The following is a 23,638-nucleotide window of genomic DNA, read 5'->3' as shown; positions in this document are numbered from 1 at the left end:
TCGTTCTAACTTCTTAAACATACTCAACGATTATTTATTTATTTTACTTCGGATATGTCTCAATTCCTCTGATCTCATATTCTCAAAGATTCTTTTCTCGACTTTATGTGGATAAAGAGAGAGACTAGACAATTAGCATGAGCCATGAAACTCTCTTTTTCTAATTTCAACTGTAAAAAAAACACGACTTAGGTTACACCACCAAAATCAATTTGTTCATGATAAGAGAGCAATGTGGGAGAAATAGAGGCACGTGACAAGAACTAAAGAGGAGAATTTAGAGTATAAATAGAATTAGAGTAGGATTGTGAACTTTATCGTGTGTGATCATTGTGTAAATGTGTGTAACAAACCACCTGCGTGTTTGTTAGGATTCAGAGCTGCGTCTCTGTTCAGAGGGTAAGAGAGTGAGAACTGTAAATCACAATCTTATCTAATGGTGCGCTTGTGATCTCGGATCGAATCAAACGCGATATCAAGATTAGGTCGGCGAATTTGGGGATTTTATCAAATCGGAGAAATTACAAGATCAAGATGGTGATGGAGCAAGTTTTGACGCCGGTGAAGGAGTTTTCAGCGGCGGAGCAAGCATCGGTTGAGATTTCCGATCAATTGTCAGAGTTGGGAACGAGGATTCGAGAGGCCGAAGGTCCCATGGATGCCATGATCGAGGTCCATGATCAGCAATTGATGGAAATTAGACGAAAGTAAGATTTTTTGATTCAAGATTGGCCAGAACAAAAGACGGTGCATGAGGTTGGTGATTTAAGCCAATCAGAAGCTCCAAGTTCGCAAGATCAACTTAATCAGGTACCATTTTCTTCTCAGGAACCTTGCCTTAGTGAGATTAGGCATGGTATTAGAGAGAATCTTCTTCAGAAAGTGGAAATGCCAGTGTTTGAAGGATTTATGATGTACGGATGGATTGTCACTGTCGAACGTTTCTTTCGCATGGGTGGGTACAACGATGCAGAGAAACTAGCCTTAGTTTCAGTGAGCTTGCAGGGAGAAGCCTTGAGCTGGTACAATTTGGAAGTGAATAAGAGGAAGTTTGAGAGTTGGAGTCAGTTTAAAACAAGATTGATGCAGCAATTTGGTAAATCGAAGATTAGAGGACCAGGTTTAAGTCTGTTTCGTATCAAACAAACAGGAACTATATCTGATTATGTACAGAGGTTTGAAGACTTGTCTTCTCAAGTGACAGGCTTGGATGACCATAAATTAGAAGGGATTTTTCTCAATGGGTTAACTCTGGAAATGCATGAGCTTGTTCTTATACAAAAGCCATGTAATTTGTCTGAGATGATGGTTGTAGCTAGAGCTTTGATGTTGGAGAATAAGGAGATTTATGGATCTGATTATGAAGTGGTTTTGGTAAAAGATTCAATGCAAGAGTCAGATTCAGCTAAGAAAGAGAATGACTCCTCTGAAGAGAAATTGTGTCCTCAACAAGCTTTAGACTTGGAAGTAGCTGGCAAAAGCTTTCAGGAAAACATCAAGATGGCGTTGGTAAAAGGTGATGGTGAGATGTTTCAGACTTTGACTAGTATCACAACAGTTTCTTATGCATACCAAATGTTCAGGCAATTGTCTCCACAGACAGTAAGTTTGAAAACAAAGAAGAGAAGTAGACATTTGAAATCGTGGATGTTCAAATACAAGCCAAAGAAGGTAAGACTTAGGAAACAACACAATCAAGACTATTCGCACTCTTGGAGCAGAAGAGTGAGTTGGAAGAGAAACAAGAAACTGCAACATCTGCATCAAATGAGGTTATTGTCACTTAAATTGAGATACAGGAACAGTTTGGTTAATTCCCAACAAACAGTGAATGAACATGACAAAGGGAAGTGGTTTGCGTGTGTTTACAAGAGTGGCAAAGAGCATATGGCTGTTGATTGGTGGTCTCCGATTGGGCTTGACAGAAAACCTGCAACTCATACATCTATGTTGTTGCCTACAACCTCCAACCTACAACTTCTTACTACAACTCAGAAGAAGGTTACATACAAAGAGATTAAGCAGGATTTTTGGACTCCACTAGCGCTGGAACAGTTTATAAAAAGAGACACTCATGTTCAGCATCGTACTTCATGTGAAGGTTCCAAGTTTGAGGAAAATAAGAGTTTTGTTTGTGTGCTTTGCTTGGACGGTATACTTCTCTGTTTTACAGATTCATGCAAGAGAAAATTTTGCAAGGACTGGTGGTTTAAGTTCAAAGATTTAAGGACTGCAGTCACTGTTTTTCCATCTTCACTACATTTGCTACATTACAACTTGAGGACAAGCTGTTTTGAAAGGGGGGAGTATTGATAAGAGAGCAATGTGGGAGAAATAGAAGCAGGTGACAAGAACTAAAGAGGAGAATTTAGAGTATAAATAGAATTAGAGTAGGATTGTGAACTTTATCGTGTGTGATCATTGTGTAAATGTGTGTAACAAACCTGCGTGTTTGTTAGGGTTCAGAGCTGCGTCTCTGTTTAGAGGGTAAGAGAGTGAGAACTGTAACTCACAATCTTATCAGTTCAAAGGTTGAAATATATTGTGGAAACTCCCAAACCCAAAAAAAAGTAACAAAATGTTTGAAAATTTCGAGTTGCTTTCACCGTGATGTCCTCAGCAAACAAAAAAACAAAAACAAAAACAGAGTTGTTAGGCATCAAGTGAATCGTTTGTCCTTAATTAGCCGCTAACTCGACCAAATGAATCTTTAATTTTAATCACTGTTTCTTACTTATTAAAATATATATTTTATTGAGTATGTATGTAAGCATGGAAATGAAACAAAAATAGAGAAGAGAAAATACAGAAAATGGATACATTTTTAGAGTCTTACAGCTGTTACAATGCAAGACAGATTTCATTATGGTCATTGGTGGTATCTCATAGAGGCCGTTTAAAGACTTCTTTGTTTGGGAGGGGGAGAGTTAAAAAATAATTTAAGAAAGAAAGGGTCGCAATCGAAATTAGAGAAGAAATTAGTCCTGAAAAAGAAAATTCTGAAGTTGAAGCTCCAATGTCTTTGTTCAAAGACTTTATTTAGATGTAAAGTTATGTCTTGTAACCACCAAACAGCTCCTTTTCATCTACACTCTCAATATTTTTTTAACATCTGGGCGTTACATTTTTTGCCTTTGACTTGTCTTTTGTCTCTCCAACTTTCTCTCCTTCAACATGAAGCCAAATCCTAAATCAACATCCTCTCTAACCAAACCGACTTATATCGAAATGGACCAAATATAATCCGAATTACATGTAATCAATGAATCACATATATGTTGAAATTCCACGAAATTTCTAGGTTTAGTGATCGATCATAAAAAGTGGCATTCAATTAATTTTAAGAGTTTTGTGATTTGAACACTTAACCGAGTGGTATACCGAGTAAACCGAAGCTTTTCATAGTTCATACAAATACAAAAAGAATACCCTGAATCCAAAAGTACCAAAACGTGCCAACAAGAATCGGATACATAAACAAACAATTGATACCACCAGCTTGGAGAATGGAACCGAAAACCAAGTAGCATAACCGGAAAAAACCAAAGTATTCTAACAAATACAGAAGAAAACCGTAACATAGAACCGAGGTGTTTCGACTTGTAACAAACACACATGATGACACATATCATTTTCCGTACGTGAAACATCAGAGTTAAGTTTTTTTGTATCCCAAAAATATAAAATAAACATCAGAGTTATGATCTGCCATTAATAACCTAAACACAAAGCAAGGTTAGGTAAATGACATGGACCCTTTTGAAATAAACCATACAATACATAACAACGTGAGATCCGGTTTCCTTCTTCGGACATCCAGAAAGAAAAGAAAGAAACTAAAACAGAGAGGAGAAACAGAGGAGAGATGCAATTGCATATATCTCCGAGCTTGAGACATGTGACAGTGGTCACAGGGAAAGGGTTGAGAGAGTTCATAAAAGTGAAGGTTGGTTCTAGAAAATTCTCTTATCAAATGATGTTTTATTCTTTGCTCTTCTTCACTTTTCTTCTCCGGTTCGTCTTCGTCCTCTCCACCGTTGATTCTATCGACGGCGAGCCCTCTCCTTGCTCATCTCTTGGTACGTTTCTATCATTTCTTTTTTTCTTCTATATCCGGAAATTATGTAAAAATAGTGAACTGTTGAATTCGTTAATAAAAAAACTATAGCTATATATTTTTACTGAATACACAATTTACTTATTTTATGTATATTACATGCACAATTGCGTCGAGCTGAGATACAAATATATATTATCCTTAACAAATAGAATAATCTAAACCAAGACTGTGGAATAATTTATAGAGATTTACGCTCAAAAGTGAATAATCCAAGAGCTGGTCGGTTTGTTTCAGCTCGATTTTGTAGTATTATGGTCAAGCTGAATAAGATATTTATAAGACATTTATCTTTGTAATTAACAGCTTGCTTGGGGAAGAGACTAAAGCCAAAACTTTTAGGAAGAAGGGTTGATTCTGGTGTAAGTCCTCTCTAACCTCAGTTTTAGATTAAAGAGCACATTTATACATTTACCGTGGTGAAACAGAGTGGTGAAAAAGTAAACTATTTTTTGGTTATTTCTAGAATGTTCCGGAAGCTATGTACCAAGTTTTACAACAGCCTTTAAGCGAACAAGAACTCAAAGGAAGAACAGATATACCTCAAAGACTTGATGATTTCATGTCTGAAGTCAAAAGAAGCAAATCAGACGCAAGAGAATTTGCTCAAAAGCTAAAAGAAATGGTGACGTTGATGGAACAAAGAACAAGAACGGCTAAGATCCAAGAGTATTTATATCGACACGTCGCATCAAGCAGCATACCTAAACAACTTCACTGTTTAGCTCTTAAACTAGCCAGCGAACATTCGATAAACGCAGCTGCGCGTCTCCAGCTTCCAGAAGCTGAGCTAGTCCCAACCTTAGTCGACAACAACTACTTTCACTTTGTCTTGGCTTCAGACAATATTCTTGCAGCTTCGGTTGTGGCCAAGTCTTTGGTTCAAAACGCTTTAAGACCTCATAAGGTCGTTCTTCACATCATAACGGATAGGAAAACTTACTTCCCAATGCAAGCTTGGTTCTCATTGCATCCTCTGTCTCCAGCAATAATTGAGGTCAAGGCTTTGCATCATTTTGATTGGTTATCGAAAGGGAAAGTTCCGGTTCTGGAAGCTATGGAGAAAGATCAGAGAGTGAGGTCTCAATTCAGAGGGGGATCATCGGTTATTGTGGCTAATAACAACGAAAATCCAGTTGTTGTTGCTGCTAAGTTACAAGCGCTTAGCCCAAAATACAACTCCTTGATGAATCACATCCGTATTCATCTACCAGAGGTAAGTTTGATCTGTGACTGGTGAAGACTATTCAACAGCATTAGGGCCTGCAACCTAAAACCGTCTTCTATTTTTTTGCAGTTGTTTCCAAGCCTAAACAAGGTTGTGTTTCTAGACGATGACATTGTAATCCAAACTGATCTGTCACCTCTTTGGGACATTGACATGAATGGGAAAGTAAATGGAGCAGTGGAGACATGTAGAGGAGAAGACAAGTTTGTGATGTCAAAGAAGTTCAAGAGTTACCTCAACTTCTCAAACCCAACAATTGCCAGAAACTTTGATCCAGAGGAATGCGCTTGGGCTTACGGGATGAATGTTTTCGACTTAGCGGCTTGGAGAAAGACTAACATAAGCTCCACTTACTATCACTGGCTTGATGAGGTAAATGGAAACACTAACTATTCAACAATCTCTATCAAGCAGTAATCAACTTAAACTCGAGACTATTTTTCATGTTATATGTTGCAGAACTTAAAATCAGACCTGAGTTTGTGGCAGCTGGGAACTTTGCCTCCTGGGTTGATAGCTTTCCACGGTCATGTACAGACCATAGATCCGTTCTGGCATATGCTCGGTCTGGGATACCAAGAGACCACGAGCTTTGCTGATGCTGAAAGTGCGGCTGTTGTACATTACAATGGAAGAGCTAAGCCTTGGCTTGATATAGCTTTTCCACATCTACGTCCTCTCTGGGCTAAGTATCTTGATTCCTCTGACAGGTTCATCAAGAGCTGTCACATTAGAGCATCATGATAACCACAAACCAAATCTCAGTTTTTACATTGGCAACCCAGAGAAGAGATTCACAAGATCAGATCAAAACATAGGAGCACACTTTTCTGCCATGGAGTTTTCACTGCTCTACCGGATCATGTTTTGCTGTCTCTGCAGTCTCTCCTGTTTCTAATTTTTTTGTACTTTCAAACTCTTATGGCGAGGAAGTAAAACCCATTCTATGTATTAATGTAAGAACACATAAAGTGAGAGACGATCTGCCAAACTCTACTTAAATTTACATGTGAATATAGATAACATTGCACGTAGCAATTGGGAGTTTACAATGTCATATCATTGTTGAACAGATAACAAGTTACGACGATAACACGATATAGCGAAATCAACGATAAGACTAAGAAAGCCGAGAAAGAGGAGAGCAAAACAAATGGAGACTTTTCTTTTCAGCGGAAGCAAGAAGCAAACCGGTTGATGATTTTAACTTTGATTAAGCAACGGGTGGGCGAAGGACATGATCCTGAGAAGTATCGACTGAAGCAGGAGGCATGAACTGCCACATGGCAACTCCTGGGTAACTGATGATTGGCACCATCTTGTTTCCAGGAGCTTGGCCTTGCGCAGAAGCAAAAGCAGTTGGCATCATAGGTGGGGCTGGGAAAAAGCTTGGTTGAGGAGCATTCATGGCCTTCAGCTGCTGTTCCAGCTTTTCTTTCTCTGTCTTCAGCCTCTGTTTCTCATCTCGCAGCTCGTTTTTCTCAGTCTGATTGACATATTCCAGAAACTAGGTAAGCATTTGATCACTTTTATGTGGAGAAAGGAGGATTACAAATTTCACCTTCAACTCTTTGATTTTGTCCTGGAGACTTGAATTAGAGTCCTTCAGCTTCTGGGCCTCGCCCCGTAGCTGTGTCACCATGCGGACAGCATCTACCAAGATAGCAGCCTTATCTGTTTTGGGAGGATTTCCAGGCTCCAAAATTGTCCCCAATTCCACAAACCTGTTATTCATTTAAACGTAGATAAGTTTTGGTTCCTCCAACGGAGGATAAGAAGGATGCACAAAATTGAAGAAAATTACTTGTCATTCAGCCTGTCCCGTCGCTGCTTCTCCCTACATGCTTTCGAGCTAGTGGCAGAGGATGATTCACATCTCCCCCTGAGACAAGTAATGACCAGGATTACTCATTTTTATACCAGGTCAACACCAAAATATGTCAAGAGAGCCAAGACAGATCCCCACAACAAGTGCATAGCGATTGCTCAAAAAAGTAAATCCTGGAAAATGCTATCATTTCCGGGTCCAGTCGGTCTTCTGAAATAAAGCTTACCTCTTTTTGGATCCAGGTTCCTTGCTGGCTTCTGAGTTTCCAGCAGAGACATCAACTCCAGCGCTGAAACAACAAGAAATTCATCGAACCAACTAAGTATTACCGCAATGCAAACAATCAAAAGAAAATAACCAGAACTCATTATAACTATTTCCAACAAAAGCTCTGAAAATCTATATTCAACCATGTAGCAACTTACAACTACTCACTACCAAGGAAGAAGAATTCATTACTTAATATTGACATCGTAAGGTCAAACCATCCACTCATATTGGAAGGCCCTATCCATAAAAAGGAATCTAAATCCCACCTAACAAAGCCAAATAGAACAACCGATCCCCAAATCAAGCAACATGTCAGAAGTTACACTAAAAACATGTCAGGCACACACAGTTGACTTTATATAAAACAAACCCCAAATCCTCTCCTGAAGCCATGCTTCCTAACTTAACATTCTTTTACACACTTGTAGAGACATCTGAATAAGCTAAACCCCCCCCCCCCCCAAAAAAAAAAAAAATTTAAGCATACAAAAGTAATTTCAATGAATAAGAACTAACTATAAAGTCTCTACAACTCACTCAAACAATCCCACAAGTTTGAAACTTAGCCAAATTCTGTTACTTTACACTTCAAAATTCTCGTTTCTTCTCTCAAATTCAAAGACTAACAACAACAAAATCAGCCCTTTCCTTAATTAACGACACAACTTCGCATACCAGAACAGACCCAAGTTCAAGAAATAACACTGATTTCACCAGAATCAATTTTGAATTTCTTAAGAAGCAGATCGGAACCCTAATTTAAAGCGGTTTTAAAAATGAAAGAGGAGTAAAAAAAAAAAACCTGGAATTTGAAGAAACACCAATAGGTTGTTGCTGAACAGGCCAAGAGAAACCAGGACCTTGGATTGTGAAACTTCCGTAATCAGCATCGATCAAGTCGCATATCCAATTAGCGTTTTCAGGCGACACCATCTCCTGAAGCTTTTCCACCGGTGAAAAAGGGGAAAAAAGAAAAGACGGCGAGGATTCAAAATTCCCCGGGGGAATCGAATTTTCCCGGTGGCGATCAGAGAAGATCCGAAGAGGTGGAAAACTTAAGCCAAATCGATTTCTGCCGTTGGTGGTGGAAGAAGAAGAAGAAGAAGAAAACTGTTTGGAGGAGGAGACGAATTGTAGAATCTTGGAATCCTGAGAAAAAACAATTTTAGAGTGGTTTTCACGCGAACTCTTCTTTATCTTCTTGGGCTTTAAAGGCCCATTCTTAATTGTCTTTTATTTTTTTAATTAATTAGTACCATGGAATAGGGGTGTGTTACTGTTACATCATCATAAATCTTAAAACAAAATTTAATACTTTTTAAAAAATAATGAAAATAACTAACCAGCTAATTGTAAAGAAAAAAATAAATTCAAAATTGTTCGTAGCTAAAAGTTGTATAAGTTTTTCATATGTTTTGTATTAAACGGTAAAATATAAAATCGATATAATTAAAGTTTTAAAAAGTAAATATGCACAGACAAAGATGTCTTCTAAGAATTGATTTTCTACCTAAAATGGGTGTAAAGTGTAAACGTGTAGTATAGTGGTAAAATATTCCTTTTTTTTTAACCAAAGAAAATGGATTTGTGACATTTGTCTTTCTGTATGTTTCGACGATTATAGGAACAAGTATCATTCTTTCACCACTAAGCTGATTTCGATTAAACTTTTCCTCGAAACTTTTTATTAGTATTTCAAAAAAAAATTGTTTAGCATTTTAAATTAAATTGATATAAAATATTTCTTTTTGTGATCAGGTTCGTTGGATCGAACAGATAATATTCGAGAACATGGTTGGATGGTCGTTTGGTCGTGATCTTAGGAGATAGTTCATTCTTCTGCTTCCTCCCGTACAAACCATACATGAAAATACCTTAACACTTCAGCATATTCTGTATCAAAATATATAATACTAGTATAGTACATAGATCACTCTGGTATATTTTTACATAATTCTAAACTTAAAAAATATTCAAACACAGGAGAGAAACTGCAGATTATATTGATAAGTTTAAAGAAGCAAATTAAACACTACAAGTCTACAACTATACATAATAATTTTTACGGATTGGTATCATTTGATAAAATACATTATAGCGTAACATATAGATTGTATATATATACATTAATATTAACTTATCAACTAGCATTGAGATCATTTATTCGTGTCAACCTTTTAAAATATAAATATAAGATGCCCCATCGACGTCACTCAGGTTCATCAAATCGAAACAGTACATGGGTAATTTAATTAAGAACGGTGGTTCAAAAAGAGATTATAAGAATCTTCCCTCAAATAGCACCTAGTTTTCCTTTTTTGTTTAAAGCCAATACTAGTAAATTTATAGGGCGTCAACTTATTTTCTTCCAAGAATATAAAACCCATATTTATAAAAAGACTTATCAACTACTGATTTAGGGATATCCATCCATACAGTGAGGTATATTCTTTAAATATATTTTTATAAACTTGTTAATTTATTGTTTATTCATGGTCCTTCTCTTCTTGTTATCTTCTTAATTTATATTTTTATATTTATGCATGTATCTTAATAAATATATAAGTAATATACACAGGAGATTTATCACTTTTTCTTATAAAAAAAACATTTCACTACTATTATTTGAAAATACGATCGGCTAAGCCAGTTGCTTTTAGTTCGATTAATGTAATGCAGAAGTGGCATTATGTATCAACTTGACTATTGTAAAATACTATAATATTTTGAATCAAAAGTTAATAATATGAATGCTAGTATATAATAAAGAAACAAGTATTTTACGCAAATATTTTATAGTTTGACTTGCTCTTTTCCCATGTCCCGTGGAGGCATGAATTTTGCCATGTTTCAAGATGTTATTTACTTTACCTTATCTCAACATTTAGATGAAACTCAACAGGAGTTGACTTAATCATATAATTAATACTACTATACAATATTGCGTTTTCTAGGCCATATTCTCGTTCGATGTTCTAGAAAATAATTTGATTACGCGTGTGTGATAGCTGGTAAGAACAAATATATATCGGCTTTAGTTAGTGAATTCATATCTAAGGAGCAAAATAGACCAATATAATGGTGAGATGGTGGAACATACTAAATACTAGAATTGAATTTGATGTTCTTATCATCTTATGTAATGATAATGGAACTATGAATACTTTATTTTCGAAGTGATATATAAATGGTTTTTCCTTTTTCCAAGTAACGAACCACATTTTTAATCATATGAACGCTATGCGTTATCCGTGTATGTTGTGAAATTAGATATGGCTAAATCATTTTTGGACAAGTATGGCATATGATCCAATTCTTGGTAAGTATTTATATTTAAAAAATGTATACTACTAGTTGTTCAACAACAAAATCATTGTTATAGGGAATATAGAGTATGACCCTATCACAATTAATTTTGTTTTTACAATTGACACATTCAAGTCAAACTGAATCTTATATCAACATCTTGGTTTTATCTGGTGTACATGTAACTCAATTTAACTATACAAAATCTATAACAACCTAAATGAAAAAACAAACATTTATTTAGAATCAGCTGGTCAAGTGGGGTTTCAAGTTGATCAATGGAATACATTGTTCAGAAGGGATGGGCAATTGTCGTCATGTCCCAGATCCTGTGTGTGATGTGTTATCTCCATTTCTAAATTTGCGCTCTTTATATTATTGATCGCTTTTTCATTTGAAGAAAGACGAATGGTATACTAATTACTAACAAAAAGGACTAATTGATCATATTAAATTTTATAATTAGTCATAAAATCTTGTTCTTTTACTAGAACACAAATCTTAGTCATTCATACAAAAATATGACCAAACACTACTACCATTAGACTTCCAGACACAAGAAAGAGTTATAAATATTATTTGAATCCCACAAAAGATTAATATGAATTTGAACATCAGGAAGAAAAATCCTACTTATTGTCCAAAAAAAGAAAAAATGAATTACAGAAACAAACAGATATTAAAATGCTAAACCAAACTATACAAATTACAACAAAAGGTCTTCATGTTTTCTTGTTAGAATCATCCCCATCCTTCATCCAGTCGTGACCATATTTTTAAGTACAAACATTCATTATAATTAACTTAATAAATGAAGCTAAAAGCTTCAAACGTCAAATCCCATCTCTCTTTCTTTCTCTCATCCAAGGCTCAAACGGCTTTCCAACGGCTTGATGTTAGTCTGCCTACGTGGTGTTCCAATCTCGCAAGCATTCACTCTTGCTGCGAATCTAAGAGAGCAAAGAGACTCACCGGTTGAAGAAGATTCCGGAGCAATGTTCACAAACATTAGCGTCTTCGAGTCACCGCCTAAGCAAGGCTGAATTACAAACGGAACATAGTTTTAATAAGAGACACAAATCAAGAAAAGAAATGAAAATTGTGAAATATCCTTTGATGGTTAAGTTTTAGTACCTGGAGAAGATATGTGAGCTTTGAGTTTCGGAATGGTACATGATCTTCTTTCTTTGCTAAGGCGAATATGACATCGCCTAGAGACGACAAACTTTTGTTGATTGCCTGAAGAAAGAAAGAAAGAATGTTTGAGAGTCCAAAATTGCTAGAAGCCATAACCTTTGTTTAATATTTCTAACAAACGTACTTGAGTTTCTTTAAGTCTATCTCCGGTTGATCCACTCTTCGATAAACGCTCACTCCCCGCAAGATCAATCAGGTTCAAGACACCTTGTACTTGTTGCTCAGTGCTCTGCAAGAACAAAAAAAAGGCCAGTTTCGTTTATCACACAAAACAAACATTCTGTAAGAAGAAAGCTGGTTTGGTTAGTACCTCGTTAACACCAGAGATTCTTAGTGTGAAAACAAAATGGCTTCTAGACGATTGCTCATTCATCTGAGTCTTCCCCACCGATCTAAGCAAAAAGAAAGTAAACAACATTTAATAACACAGTCGAATCGTTGGTATATAGACAAATTGAGAAAGGGTTTTAGCTAATTTGCCTGTTACGAGCAGCATGATCTAAGAGGAATGAAACCTCCCGAGAGCTTTTAACATCCAAAATAGTAAGCTCAGCAACATGCGTGTTTCCACTAGCGTCATGTTTAATAGCATGTTTCTGTGGAGAAACACCATTGTCTGTTCTGACTGCTTCTTTGTTTGTTGACAAGAGATCTCGGATCGTTTCATTGTATATTTCCAACATAGATACCTATACATATGATACAAGACTTGGAGTATTATATATCTACTCTAATCATAAAGACATATCTTATGTATAGCTACTTAAAAAGACAAGATCAAAAACGTACCTGCAATTCATATTTCCAACCCTGAGATCGAAGAGACTGCCTCGTTTCAAATATTTGCTCCAAACAACGTGGGATCAGCCCTTTCTCCTCGGGGTTTCCTGGTCTACCCATCATTGTAAAAGTTTTCCCCGACCCAGTCTGTCCATATGCAAAAATGCACACCTACAAAATGGATCATATCAACCTTAATTAATCTAACGAAACAGTGACACAGACAGAACAAAGTATTTTATTTGCCGTTTTCAGATTGATTGTTACCTTATAACCATCGAGAGCACTTTGAACAAGTTGAGAAATCTCTATGAAAACGTCTTGTTGTGATGCAGTTGGCAAAAACACCTTATCAAATGTGAAAGAATGCTTTTGCGCTGCCCATAATAAAAAAAAAAGACATCAATTGTTAATCCAATCAATGTGACATTTCAGCAAGAACCACATTATTGCAGAAGTTTCTGGTTTCATACCATTTTGCATCAAGTCAATACCGCGACCAAGTGCTTCTAGAGATGTCGGGTAAGAAATAGTTTTTCCCTCTTCACCATTATTCTCACCCGGCAATAGAGGTCTAACTCTACAGAACACACGTATATTGCCTTTCAATTCCTGCAACATGAGAATAAACCAGGATCAGTCAAGCTTACACACATAGGAGACGAAAAAAATGTGGCAGAGGTTTAGTTAAGTGAATTATACAAGAATGGTATTGTGCAACTTCTTCCGTAGTTTTTCCCCTTCAACGAGTTTAAGTTCTGCTTCTTCTACTCGACTTTTCAGATCGATAATGCTTTGCTTCTGGTCTTCAAACTCATTTATTTTCTCAAAGGTAGTTAGATCAGACACCTAAACCATAAACAATCAACAATGTCATTAAAAAATTAAGAGGTTGTGAAATCTAATAAATGTTATGTGTTTTGCTTAAGAATGTGATAATAAAAACCTGCAGTCGCATCTCAGAAGACACTAGTCGATCCTGTAACTCTCGTATCTGAGTACTCTGGGACGAACATGTAGTCTGGACCAAAAACATTTACATCATCTTAAGAAAAAATCAATTGGCAGAGAATATCTTGCAAGAAGATGTAAATGGATATGAGACCTCAAGCTCAGTTATGGTGTCTTTGAAGTCATTGTACTTGGTTGCCTCGGTTTGTAAGGTTTGTACTTCCACTAAATGGCGATCACGGTCTTCCTTGGCCTGCTGAAGCTCGACTTTGAGACTCGCAATTTCGTTTACCAGTTCACCTTTCTGCTTCATGATATCTTCTTGAGAAGCCTAGCAAAAAAAACCAATCACATTTTGACCTGAACTACAAACATTTACTACTATTGATCGGATAGAACAGAGCATCATATATACCTTAGAAGCAGCAAGCTGATCCTGTAACGCTGAAAATTGACCCTTCAAGTTGCCAATATTTTCGACAATGGCAGTCCTTTCTTTCTCACCACGTTTTATAGTTTCATGAGCTTCATCAAGATCACCTTGTAGCTTGCTGTTATACAGCTGCAAGCTTGAGTTATACTCTTGCAACAGTTTGTACATGTCATTTACCGATTGTATCTGAACATAACAAAACAAACAGTCAACATTAGGTTTAAGTTAAGTGACAGCACATTCTCATTTCAAATCCTTTTAAGTTTTCTCACCCTCTGGTTAGCCGTTTGAAGATCTCCTTGTGTTTTTCCTAGCTCTTCTACAAGACCAGCTTGTGCCTTTTCAACAGCAAGTCTTGTTTCTTTCTCGTTTCCAAGAGAATCATTCGCAGCCTAAAACAGAACAATATCGAATTAAAAACCACAAATATGAATTAGATACAAGTAAGTTAACTTAAATTAACTGCCTCTTACCAACTTCTCCGTTTGTTCCCTGGCAAGTTGCATTTGAACAGATTCAAAGTTTTTCCTCAGCTCTTCAATTATCATATTCAGTTCCTCTTCTTTGTTTCTCAAACTAACCTCTGTCAACAAAATATAAAGTTCAAAAATTCCCAAAATTTGAAAGGAAAAAAAACAGTCAACTGCTAAACTTTAATTATGGAAACACACCCATGTCAGCACAATGCTTCTCATTCAATTCCAACGCATTCTTCAACTTCTCTTGCTCAAACGCATAATCCAACTCGAGTTCTTGAAACCACCTAATGCAAAGTCTAAGCCTTTTTATATATTCCATCATGTTCTCACATCGTTCCTGCAAAACCAAGACCACCAAGAAGAAGAACATTCAAAATTCAAGCTATTTAACTAAAACCAAAAGGGCGACCAAAGCCAAACACATAAACAAAATCTTCAATGCTTTTATCAAACTGACAAAACTAATTTGGTCCCACGAATTGTCTTATAACACAAATCAAATCTTCTTAAAAAAAAATAATAGATCCAACGAACAAAGCCAGTAAGCTAACAGAAATTAAAAGCTTCAGATTCTACCATAAGGATCAATCAAACACATAAACAATGTCTTCAATGCTATTGCCTAAAACTAAAGGTCCCACAAACTGTCTTATAAACACAATCAAATCTTCTATAAGAAAACCAACGGATCCAACGAGAAAAGCCAGTAATAAAAAAAGCTACCTCAAATTCAAAACTTCACCAACTAAAAACTCTCTCTCTCTCTGCTAATAGAAACCCTAATTGATAAAACTTACTCAACAATCAAATTTACAGTAAAGACTATTTTTTTCCTCCATATTTCAAAACTTACATTACACAAGAAATTTTAGATTCAGGTAAAAATAAAAATTGAGGGTGGGGGAAAAATTAGAAACCTTGTAGTTGAATTTGCTCTTGTACTTGATTCGTTCATTAAGAAGAGTCTCAACGTCTTCTCTAGTGAACTCAACAGGACCATATTCAGATCCCGTTGTGCTCGCCGGAGCACTGTTCGGAGTCAGATCTTTTGACCCATTAGTCACCGGAGAAGCTGACCGGATTCTTCCATTGTTTGCCATCGCCCCCACCATCACAAAAAAATGAAATTTTGTTCTCTTCTTGTTACCTAAATTACTTCAAATTCCTCTCTCAATCAAAGCACAAACCTGCAACAACAACAACAACAAAAAAAAAACAAAGTTTGTATTTTTCTTCTTTCTTAGAGATCTTCAGAAAAAAAAGATTAAATGTGGGAAAAAAGGAAGGAAACCCGTGAAAGATTAGATTTTTAAATTAGTAACCAAAACAGAACACTTTAAAGAAGAGTTAAGAACTAAACCTAAAGATTGAATCTTTTAAGAGGTAAACAGACTTAGTGAACGAAATGAAAACAATGCCCAGATTTGTGAGAAGTATTTAGAGAGAGAGAGAGAGAGAGAGAGAGAGAGAGAGGAGGAAGAAGACGAAGAGAAATTAAAAAGAAAACCTTTGGCATTTAAGAGAGAGAGAGATTGTGTTGTTGTTGTCCTTTGTAGTTTGTACCACAAAGGATTTAGGTTTTAAGAAATGGAGGCACGTTTCAGTTTTGTTCCTTCTCTCGTCTTCTCTCTTTTGCTGTTGTTTGTTGCTTCGCTTACTTCACATTTCTATATTTGTTGTTTGAATGTTCAGAGAGAGAGAGAGATGAGAGAGATGAACGTGGGGCCGTTGATTGGATCTGAAGTCACCGAGGTAATACGATCACAGCCGTTGCTTTATTAAGCAGCAACAAAGAAATTAGAAGAAGATAAAAAAGAAAAGAAAAAAAAAAAGGTTTAATGTCAGTGGACTTATTATTATGACTTTACTAATCCATACATCCGAAAGATTAGTTAAATTCTGAATTTGGAAAACATGAATCGTTTTTATTTTACATAAATCAGGAGATATCCTTTGAAACAAACAATGCACTAATATTTTTTTACCAATAATATGTGATGATAAAATATATATATGCAGATGATGACACTTTGTAGTATTACAGTTAAACAAAATATTTGGTAAAAGCAATATTATAAAGTATAAACATATTTTTTTTATAAAAAAAAACATGAATAAAGGGTTAATAATTGGATTTGTGTATGAAAAAAAAACAGGAAATGAATTTTTGATAAATGGCCCATATTTTTAGATGGAATCTTCTTGTTTGGTTTTCAACAAAAACGTTAAGTATCTTTACCATAGGTTGTATCGGTAATCTCACTTATTAAAAACATAAAAGAAATTTTTTTTTTTAAAAACCTATGACCGATTAATAAAAATATCAAGGAAAGCTAACTATAACGTGTCGGTAAAAATGCGATACGTCAGCATTTTAAGACGATAGATTCTTTTTTTTTTTTTTTTTCAACCAAACAATTAAATAAATTAAAAGGTGATTCCAGAATTGGTTGCGACGATAGATTCTTTTCAGAGACCAGAACGAAAAAAAAGTGGATATGTTATCTTTACCGAAAATACCCTTAACATTACTCCAAAGATTTGTTCGTAGCAGTCGCGTCTCTGGTTTGAAAAGGTATGGGCTAATATTGTCCGAACGACAAAAATTGTCTTTTGTCATGTAATTTCTATAAATTTCTGTCTCGCACCCCTGACGCGAGTTGTCAAAATTTCATGTGAAAGTGAGAAACAATGGGTCTGATTATCCAAAATTGTACAATGGTATAATGTAAAATTGTAAAAAATGTACATGAAAAAAGTGAGTATAAAATTTTTAGTTAAGTTTTTGTGATTGGTAAAAATTCAAAGCTGTACCACTTGTACCGTTTTGTTTTTGTCACCAATCACACCGCTTTCTTAATGTTTAAAATCTTAATGTTCCTCCGAACTGAATTGGCAGTTGAAATATCGTCGTTGATGTGCCTTGTTGAAAACTGATGATTAATTCCACCCTTGTTGATTCATTTACTTTTGTGAATTAAAATTTGTTAAAATTATAAAACGTATATATGCTGAGTTTAATTAATCTTTATACGTACTGAGTACTATTGACCCAATTCGAAAAAGGAAAAAATTTTTGAGATTAGTGATTGGTGACAAAGAGACATTAAAGTCCACATTCTAGACGCACTAAACACTATACAGCTTTACTCACACTAATATTCCTAAATTGGATCATTCAATAAAACATTTCATGATTGCAAACTTTGTGATTCACCCTCGAACCGTATTGTAATTAGATTTTGATTATTAAAATGGGTTTTGAACATTATGCGTTATGCATATATATAAAATACATTATGTCTGGATATAAAGCAGATATTTACTTTATGCAAAGGTGATTAGTAAGGTAAAGGTGATTAGTAAGATGGTGCAAGTTTCATGCCAAATTTGATTTAGTCAAACTAAACGATAAATAATTAATAAGATTTTAAGTATCATTAATTAAAAAAAAATTATTAGACTATGGTTTTTCTCAAAAAAATCGTGGCGTCGAATATCAAGTTGAACAAGTCTTGGAACTCCGAGTAGCAAAATGGTTTAATTAATATATATAGATCATATAAAACGCGCATTTCAAAAATAATCGTTAATTTCTTTTATGATTTGTGGTCTGCATGTAGCTTATATCTGAACTTTTAATGTTATTAGAAGAAGTAGCCTCCGTTGATTTTTTTTTTTTAAAGAAAAGTTAATTGAACTCCGAAACATCTTTTTTTTAAGAACTATGTTAAAACTATTGAATACTTCTTTAAATGAAACTGAAATTAGAAGAGTACGTTAAACTATTGAAACTCGAAATTATGTATACAGATGGTTTAGCAAGAAACAAAATATTCATTCCCACGTCGTACATTTTTTTTTTTTAATCATGGCCAAAATATATGTATTTAATATGTATTTTCTCTTAGTTAAACAATTTTTTTCATAAAATTTTAGTCCCTCCATTGCGTCAAATGGGTGCCAAGTATATATTTTTTCTGAACTTTTTTTCTTTGCAACTTTATTGAAACGTGAATTAGTTCATTGGAGACTTCAGCGTTAAGTCATGTTATTTACTCTCCTCATCTAACTTTATCAAATTACATATACTTGGCACTAATACAGTCTTTTCAGCTTATTTATCTTGTAGAATCAAACTAACTCGCTAAACATTGATTATTACATCGGATTGTAATAACGATCTATACTATTCATGTTGTTATAATATTTCAACTAAACATATCAAGGACTGTTTCAACATATAAAAAAGAAACAAGAAATCTCCTGTAGTAATAAATCCAAAATATAGGTGTCGAAACGTATAATAATATTGACCAACTTCTAGATAGTGATATTATCAGACGATTATTATTTTCTTCAAATGAAAATTTTCTATATAAATATAGATGTTAAGGGATTGCACCAAACACTTCCCATGAAGAAAAAGTTGTTGCCAAATCTATTTTTTAATTTATGGTAGAGAGCTCCAAGGTTTATTTCATCTAAAGTCATTTTCTCACATCAAACTTGGTCACTTAGACCTACTTCTTCTGTTAAAAGAATAGTTTAATACTGTTCTGTTACATATGTTCGTTAGCTTGTTCCCCTAATACACTATGAACTCCATTAAAGAAAAAACTATATTATTAACAAATTCAGTAATCATCATATATAAACCTATTTTAGGAACAACAATGGATATGTATCCCAAACTTTTACATTTTTTCTTTTTAATATATGAACCACTAATAATTTGAACTTTTATTTCTTCTATACCTCTACAAAAGAATAATTACTCTTATTTAACCTTCGTAATTTTTTTTTCCGGTAAATTAACCTGACACATCTTTAATACAGTAAGGTTTAGTTGGCTCATTGCGTTAGACATCATTGATGTAAGAGGGTTCAATTGCTAATGAAGTGAAACTTTATATATGAACTGGAAAGAATGTTCAGATCTGAGATGGATTGTTATGTATAGTTTATATTTTCTTATGACTTGATTTTGTCGTTGATATAGAGTTTTCTTAAGTTTATCTCATTCTGCTCTGCCCAAGTACAGTTCATGCTTTGGTTCAGATTCGATGCCTTTTTATGCGTGTGTGTGTGCGTACATGGCAAAAAGATATTCGTACATATTCGTTCAAATTTTTTTGGATAATAAAATAAAATTTTCAATTTTGACATTTAAAAAAAAACTACATCTACAAGTAGCTAGTAGTTATTGCTATGAGACAATAATTCGTGAGGATTTTGTTTTATGTTCAACCGAGAATGAAAAATGCCGATGAAGATTTGAATATTAGCCACATTTTTGTGGAAACAAGGGATACAGCACATGATGCGAATTACTTCTATTGGTGATGACAAAGCAACGGTTACAATGTGCAACTAATTTTTACAAATAATATTGCAAGAGAATTTTCAACATACATATATAGAGGGAAGTTAGAATCCTATGGACACTACATTAATGTTGTCTAACCAAAGAGAAATGTACTACCTTTGTGTCCACCACATAAAATCATCGTGTGATGATAAAACGAAAAAGTCAAAGTAAGGAAAACCCACCACCGGCCCTAAACGTTATACTCAGATTAAACTTGTTCTTAGAATTGATCTTGGGGATTCGGATCTCTAAGTATAGTGGTCTCGTCCTTGTTTGAGAGGAAAACTTCAGAGTTAATGGCCTTGGTGTCGTGTCGCTAGCTATGTTCGAGTCGAGACTACGGACGTAGTCATATTCCGACCACCGGCCGCTTCTCCAGTAGATGTTGACCGCAGATGTCTTAAGCACCATTTTATACATTGTTACATGATAAAGACTAAATACACCACATCAATTAGTCCATTTTTCATTGAATCGTAGTCCTCTTAATACAGCATCTATGAAAGGCCATTTGACAACAACGTAAGTCTTTTTTTTTTTTTTTTTTTGGCAAACAAATTATCTTTTCATTCAATCACACCAAGTAAATAGGGTTACAAAGTTGAGAGATTTCAAAGACAAGACTTGGTAAAAGACATAAGCAGTCAAACTTAAAGTTAAAAGATAGATAAGTCAACAGTCATGGGCAAGAGGTGTTGGGGATTTGAGCAGAGTATCAAATCGCAAGCTAGCTCAAGGTGCATCGACGCCACATTCACAGACAAGGTGAAGATGTGGTAAATGGTCCATATCAGTATGACATTGGGACGTTGAGAGGGTTTCCATAGCGAAGAGACACAATGGTTTGATTGGTTCATTGACAAGGAGGAGGGTGATTGAAGGTTTGAGGTTGAACATGGCTTTCTTGAGAAGGTTTCGGTAACCACACTTCTATGAGCTATGGTATAATGCCGATATTCTTCAGATTTTGCCAAGGGAGAACATAAATCCTATTTTTTTTGGTTTGTACTTGGCACCATTCAGGACACAAGAAGGTTATGTAGAAATGAATAGGAAAGCTTCGGTAATCTTCTCTCCTTTGAGAGAAGATTATAATGCCGATCTTCCTGGGACATCCGGTCTAAGAACAACTAAATCAGAGTAGCAAAAAGGGTAGTTGAGGACAACAACGTAAGTCTTTATGGTCATGAATTTATTGGTTTGAAGCCCAATAAACATTTCATGTGAGATAATATATAACATGTCCAATATCACACGCCAGAGTCCAGACAATAAACCGGTTTAATTTAAGAATAGGCCTTAACCTCTGATAAAATAGTGAAGTGATTCCGTTACGTCTTGTGCTTTCTCAAAATGCATCGCCAATAACGCATTTTGAATATGTGCTAAACTGCTTATATATGTAGCATTCTTTGTCAATTTCATTTCTCCTTATGCTGACTCCTCCCTTCGTCATCTGCATTAGACTAGACCCTTGAGTAAAATCATTAATACCGCACACATGCATTAGTGCAAATTAATTTTCCATATTCAAAAAAGAAAAAGAAAAATCTACAGGACACATACTTGTGTGTGATTTATAAATCATTTGTCTATAATATATACTATGTATATATAATATCATTCATCCATCTTGGTGTGTCCACCACATAAATTCATCACAGATCATTCTATATTAATAATACTCGTAGTAAAGAAGGGAAAGTTAAGAGAGAAAAAAACCCTAAACATAATACTCATCAAGGCCACATCAGATTAAAACTTGCTCTTAGAATTAATCTTAGGGATTCGGATCTCTAAGAAAGAGCAGTCTTCGTTGTTGGAGAGGAAAACTTCGGAGTTTTTAGAGTCGGCGTCGCCGGGGAGCTCGAGACGACGGACGTAGCCTTGTTCCCACCACCTGCCACTTCTCCAGTCACCGTTAACCGCTGTTTTCTTGTTGTTGTTCCATTGGCCACTAATCTCCATCACTTTTCCACTAACGTCCACATACACCTGCACGTTATTTTTCCCGACCACTAATATACAAGTATCAAAACTTTAATCAGTCTTTTTGTTCTTGAACCCTGAAGACATCATTTATTTTTACCATTTTCTAAAAACTATTACATGTTCTTGAACCCTCAAGATATCATCTATATAGTTATTATATCACCTTGAAAGTGCATAATGTTAGCAAACCAAAAAAAAATAGAAAAATTGTAGCGTAAGAAATACACGTACGTACGTACCGGGGAGATCGGATTTAAGGACATAAGCTTGATCGGTCTGAGACCAATCAACTCTACAGTGTCCTAAGCTTCTGAGGCTCGCCAGCAGAACCTCAGCCTCAAACTCCCACAACGGAAATGCATCTGATGGATCAAAGTACTTCCCAAACAAAAATGGGCTGAAAAGTGATCCCTCGCCGAACACAGCTTTCTCCGAGCCTCCTCCTCCGCTCAAGAACCTTCGGAAAGATTCATCGCCGAGTGGTACGCTCCACTTTCCCGGCGTCTTATCGTCGGTGTGGATCTCTAGTTTGAGGCTTCCACTACTACTCGTCATTAGAGAGAGAGAGAAAGAGAGATTGAGACGAATAAGAAAAAGTAGGGGATGTGGTTGATTGTGTGTGTAAATGTTTTCGAATCAATGTTTTATAGTATGAGTTTTGAGATAGCTAAAAAGGATATAAAAAGCTAACCAAAAGAATTTCACATTAAGGGCCATAACTATATAGTAAAGTTTAATGGGGACATAAAAAATTAAAAAAAAATTCAGGTATACAAAAATTATTAGACATTAGTTTTAGATATTTTACCTATTTTACATATCAGAAACTTGTAACTTAAACTACTTTGAATATGAAAAAGACAATAATAGCAAACGATCTTAGATATATAAAATATCAACTAATATTTTAACTCATATATAATTTTTGAGAAATGTAATTAGGCAGAAATTACTTTTCCCTACATTTTATTCTCTTGTAAATTTGTGGAGGTATATTTGTAGCATATTTATATATCATTACACTTAGATTGACATGATAGGTCCAAAGTTGGGAGAGATTCTTCTTTCTTTGTGACAATACTTTACACGCGCTTAAAGTAAAGAAAGGAGAATATGTTCTCTTGACGTTAGAAATTGCTCCAAGGGTCACAAATGTGTCCTTATTTGCTTTGAGCCATACCATTTTTGATTCCTTATCTTTATGATCACTGATATTAATAGAGTATGAAAAAACCATATTATAGGGCCATAGGGATGGCTGATGCATATATGTATAAGCAGATTTGACACTAAACTTAGATTTTTATACGCATTTGATTTGAGTTTTCCGGATCCAATGATGAATGGAAAAGGATGGTTGCTCTCATGGAAGAATCTACGGTTTACTTTACCAAGGGAAATAAACAATTTATCATTACTTTAAGTTTGTTAAGAAAAGTAAGAAAAATAAGTGTGAAAGAGATGAATAGCGTAATGCACTAGATCGAGATTCGAACTTTTTTCGAATCAGTCTTTAATTACTTTAACTCTTTGCTTTCCCAAGAAAATTTGACTATTGAGAGAGATGGTCCATGACTCCATGCAATGCATCATGCATATCTAAACATGGATTAAAATGAAGATGTCATCAGAGGTTAGTACTATTTGTTTCTTGTTTCTACTATACTAGCCTAAACAAAACATGAT

General features: G+C 35.1%; 4 protein-coding genes across 7 annotated transcripts; 1 reads left to right on the top strand and 3 right to left on the bottom strand.

Annotated features, from left to right (window-relative positions):
- Positions 1-3,687: 3,687 nt before the first annotated feature.
- Positions 3,688-6,379, top strand: LOC147922998 (putative galacturonosyltransferase 12). Its single transcript, XM_087499250.1, has 5 exons — positions 3,688-4,079; positions 4,424-4,479; positions 4,584-5,333; positions 5,415-5,717; positions 5,805-6,379. Exons 1-5 carry the CDS (start codon positions 3,866-3,868, stop codon positions 6,087-6,089), a joined length of 1,608 nt encoding a protein of 535 aa, XP_087355376.1. The 5' UTR covers positions 3,688-3,865; the 3' UTR covers positions 6,090-6,379.
- LOC104761487 (transcription factor ILR3) lies at positions 6,330-8,661 on the bottom strand. Its single transcript, XM_010484576.3, has 5 exons — positions 8,246-8,661; positions 7,400-7,462; positions 7,150-7,227; positions 6,907-7,069; positions 6,330-6,831 (listed from the first exon to the last, which is right to left on the bottom strand). The coding sequence occupies exons 1-5, from the start codon at positions 8,374-8,376 to the stop codon at positions 6,559-6,561; spliced, it is 708 nt and encodes a 235-aa protein (XP_010482878.2). The 5' UTR covers positions 8,377-8,661; the 3' UTR covers positions 6,330-6,558.
- Positions 8,662-11,303: 2,642 nt separating this feature from the next.
- On the bottom strand, positions 11,304-16,782 carry LOC104761485 (kinesin-like protein KIN-14N). Of its 2 annotated transcripts, none has more exons than XM_010484573.3 (17): positions 16,097-16,782; positions 15,507-15,776; positions 14,782-14,926; positions 14,584-14,693; positions 14,383-14,502; positions 14,093-14,296; positions 13,832-14,008; positions 13,673-13,747; positions 13,429-13,575; positions 13,200-13,338; positions 12,994-13,103; positions 12,736-12,897; positions 12,427-12,635; positions 12,257-12,338; positions 12,071-12,175; positions 11,884-11,988; positions 11,304-11,788 (listed from the first exon to the last, which is right to left on the bottom strand). In XM_010484573.3, the coding sequence occupies exons 2-17, from the start codon at positions 15,699-15,701 to the stop codon at positions 11,609-11,611; spliced, it is 2,265 nt and encodes a 754-aa protein (XP_010482875.2). In that variant the 5' UTR covers positions 15,702-15,776; positions 16,097-16,782; the 3' UTR covers positions 11,304-11,608. The 2 variants fall into 2 exon arrangements, with proteins under 2 accessions (XP_010482875.2, XP_010482874.2); XM_010484572.3 differs by having other exon boundaries at positions 15,950-16,338.
- Positions 16,783-21,466: 4,684 nt separating this feature from the next.
- On the bottom strand, positions 21,467-22,925 carry LOC104761484 (21.7 kDa class VI heat shock protein). 3 transcript variants are annotated; one of them, XM_087499249.1, is made up of 2 exons: positions 22,192-22,925; positions 21,467-21,955 (listed from the first exon to the last, which is right to left on the bottom strand). In XM_087499249.1, the coding sequence occupies exons 1-2, from the start codon at positions 22,505-22,507 to the stop codon at positions 21,939-21,941; spliced, it is 333 nt and encodes a 110-aa protein (XP_087355375.1). In that variant the 5' UTR covers positions 22,508-22,925; the 3' UTR covers positions 21,467-21,938. The 3 variants fall into 3 exon arrangements, with proteins under 3 accessions (XP_087355375.1, XP_010482872.2, XP_010482873.2); XM_010484570.3 differs by having other exon boundaries at positions 21,467-21,978; positions 22,192-22,913; XM_010484571.3 differs by having other exon boundaries at positions 22,184-22,598.
- Between the last annotated feature and the right edge of the window lie 713 nt (positions 22,926-23,638).

The sequence above is a fragment of the Camelina sativa genome, chromosome 18 (assembly GCF_030686135.1).
Source record: "Camelina sativa cultivar CO46 ecotype springtype chromosome 18, ASM3068613v1".
NCBI classification, from domain to species: domain Eukaryota; kingdom Viridiplantae; phylum Streptophyta; class Magnoliopsida; order Brassicales; family Brassicaceae; genus Camelina; species Camelina sativa.
The sequence above is the reverse complement of the archived record's forward strand: the minus strand, read 5'-3'. Positions and strand labels throughout refer to the sequence as shown.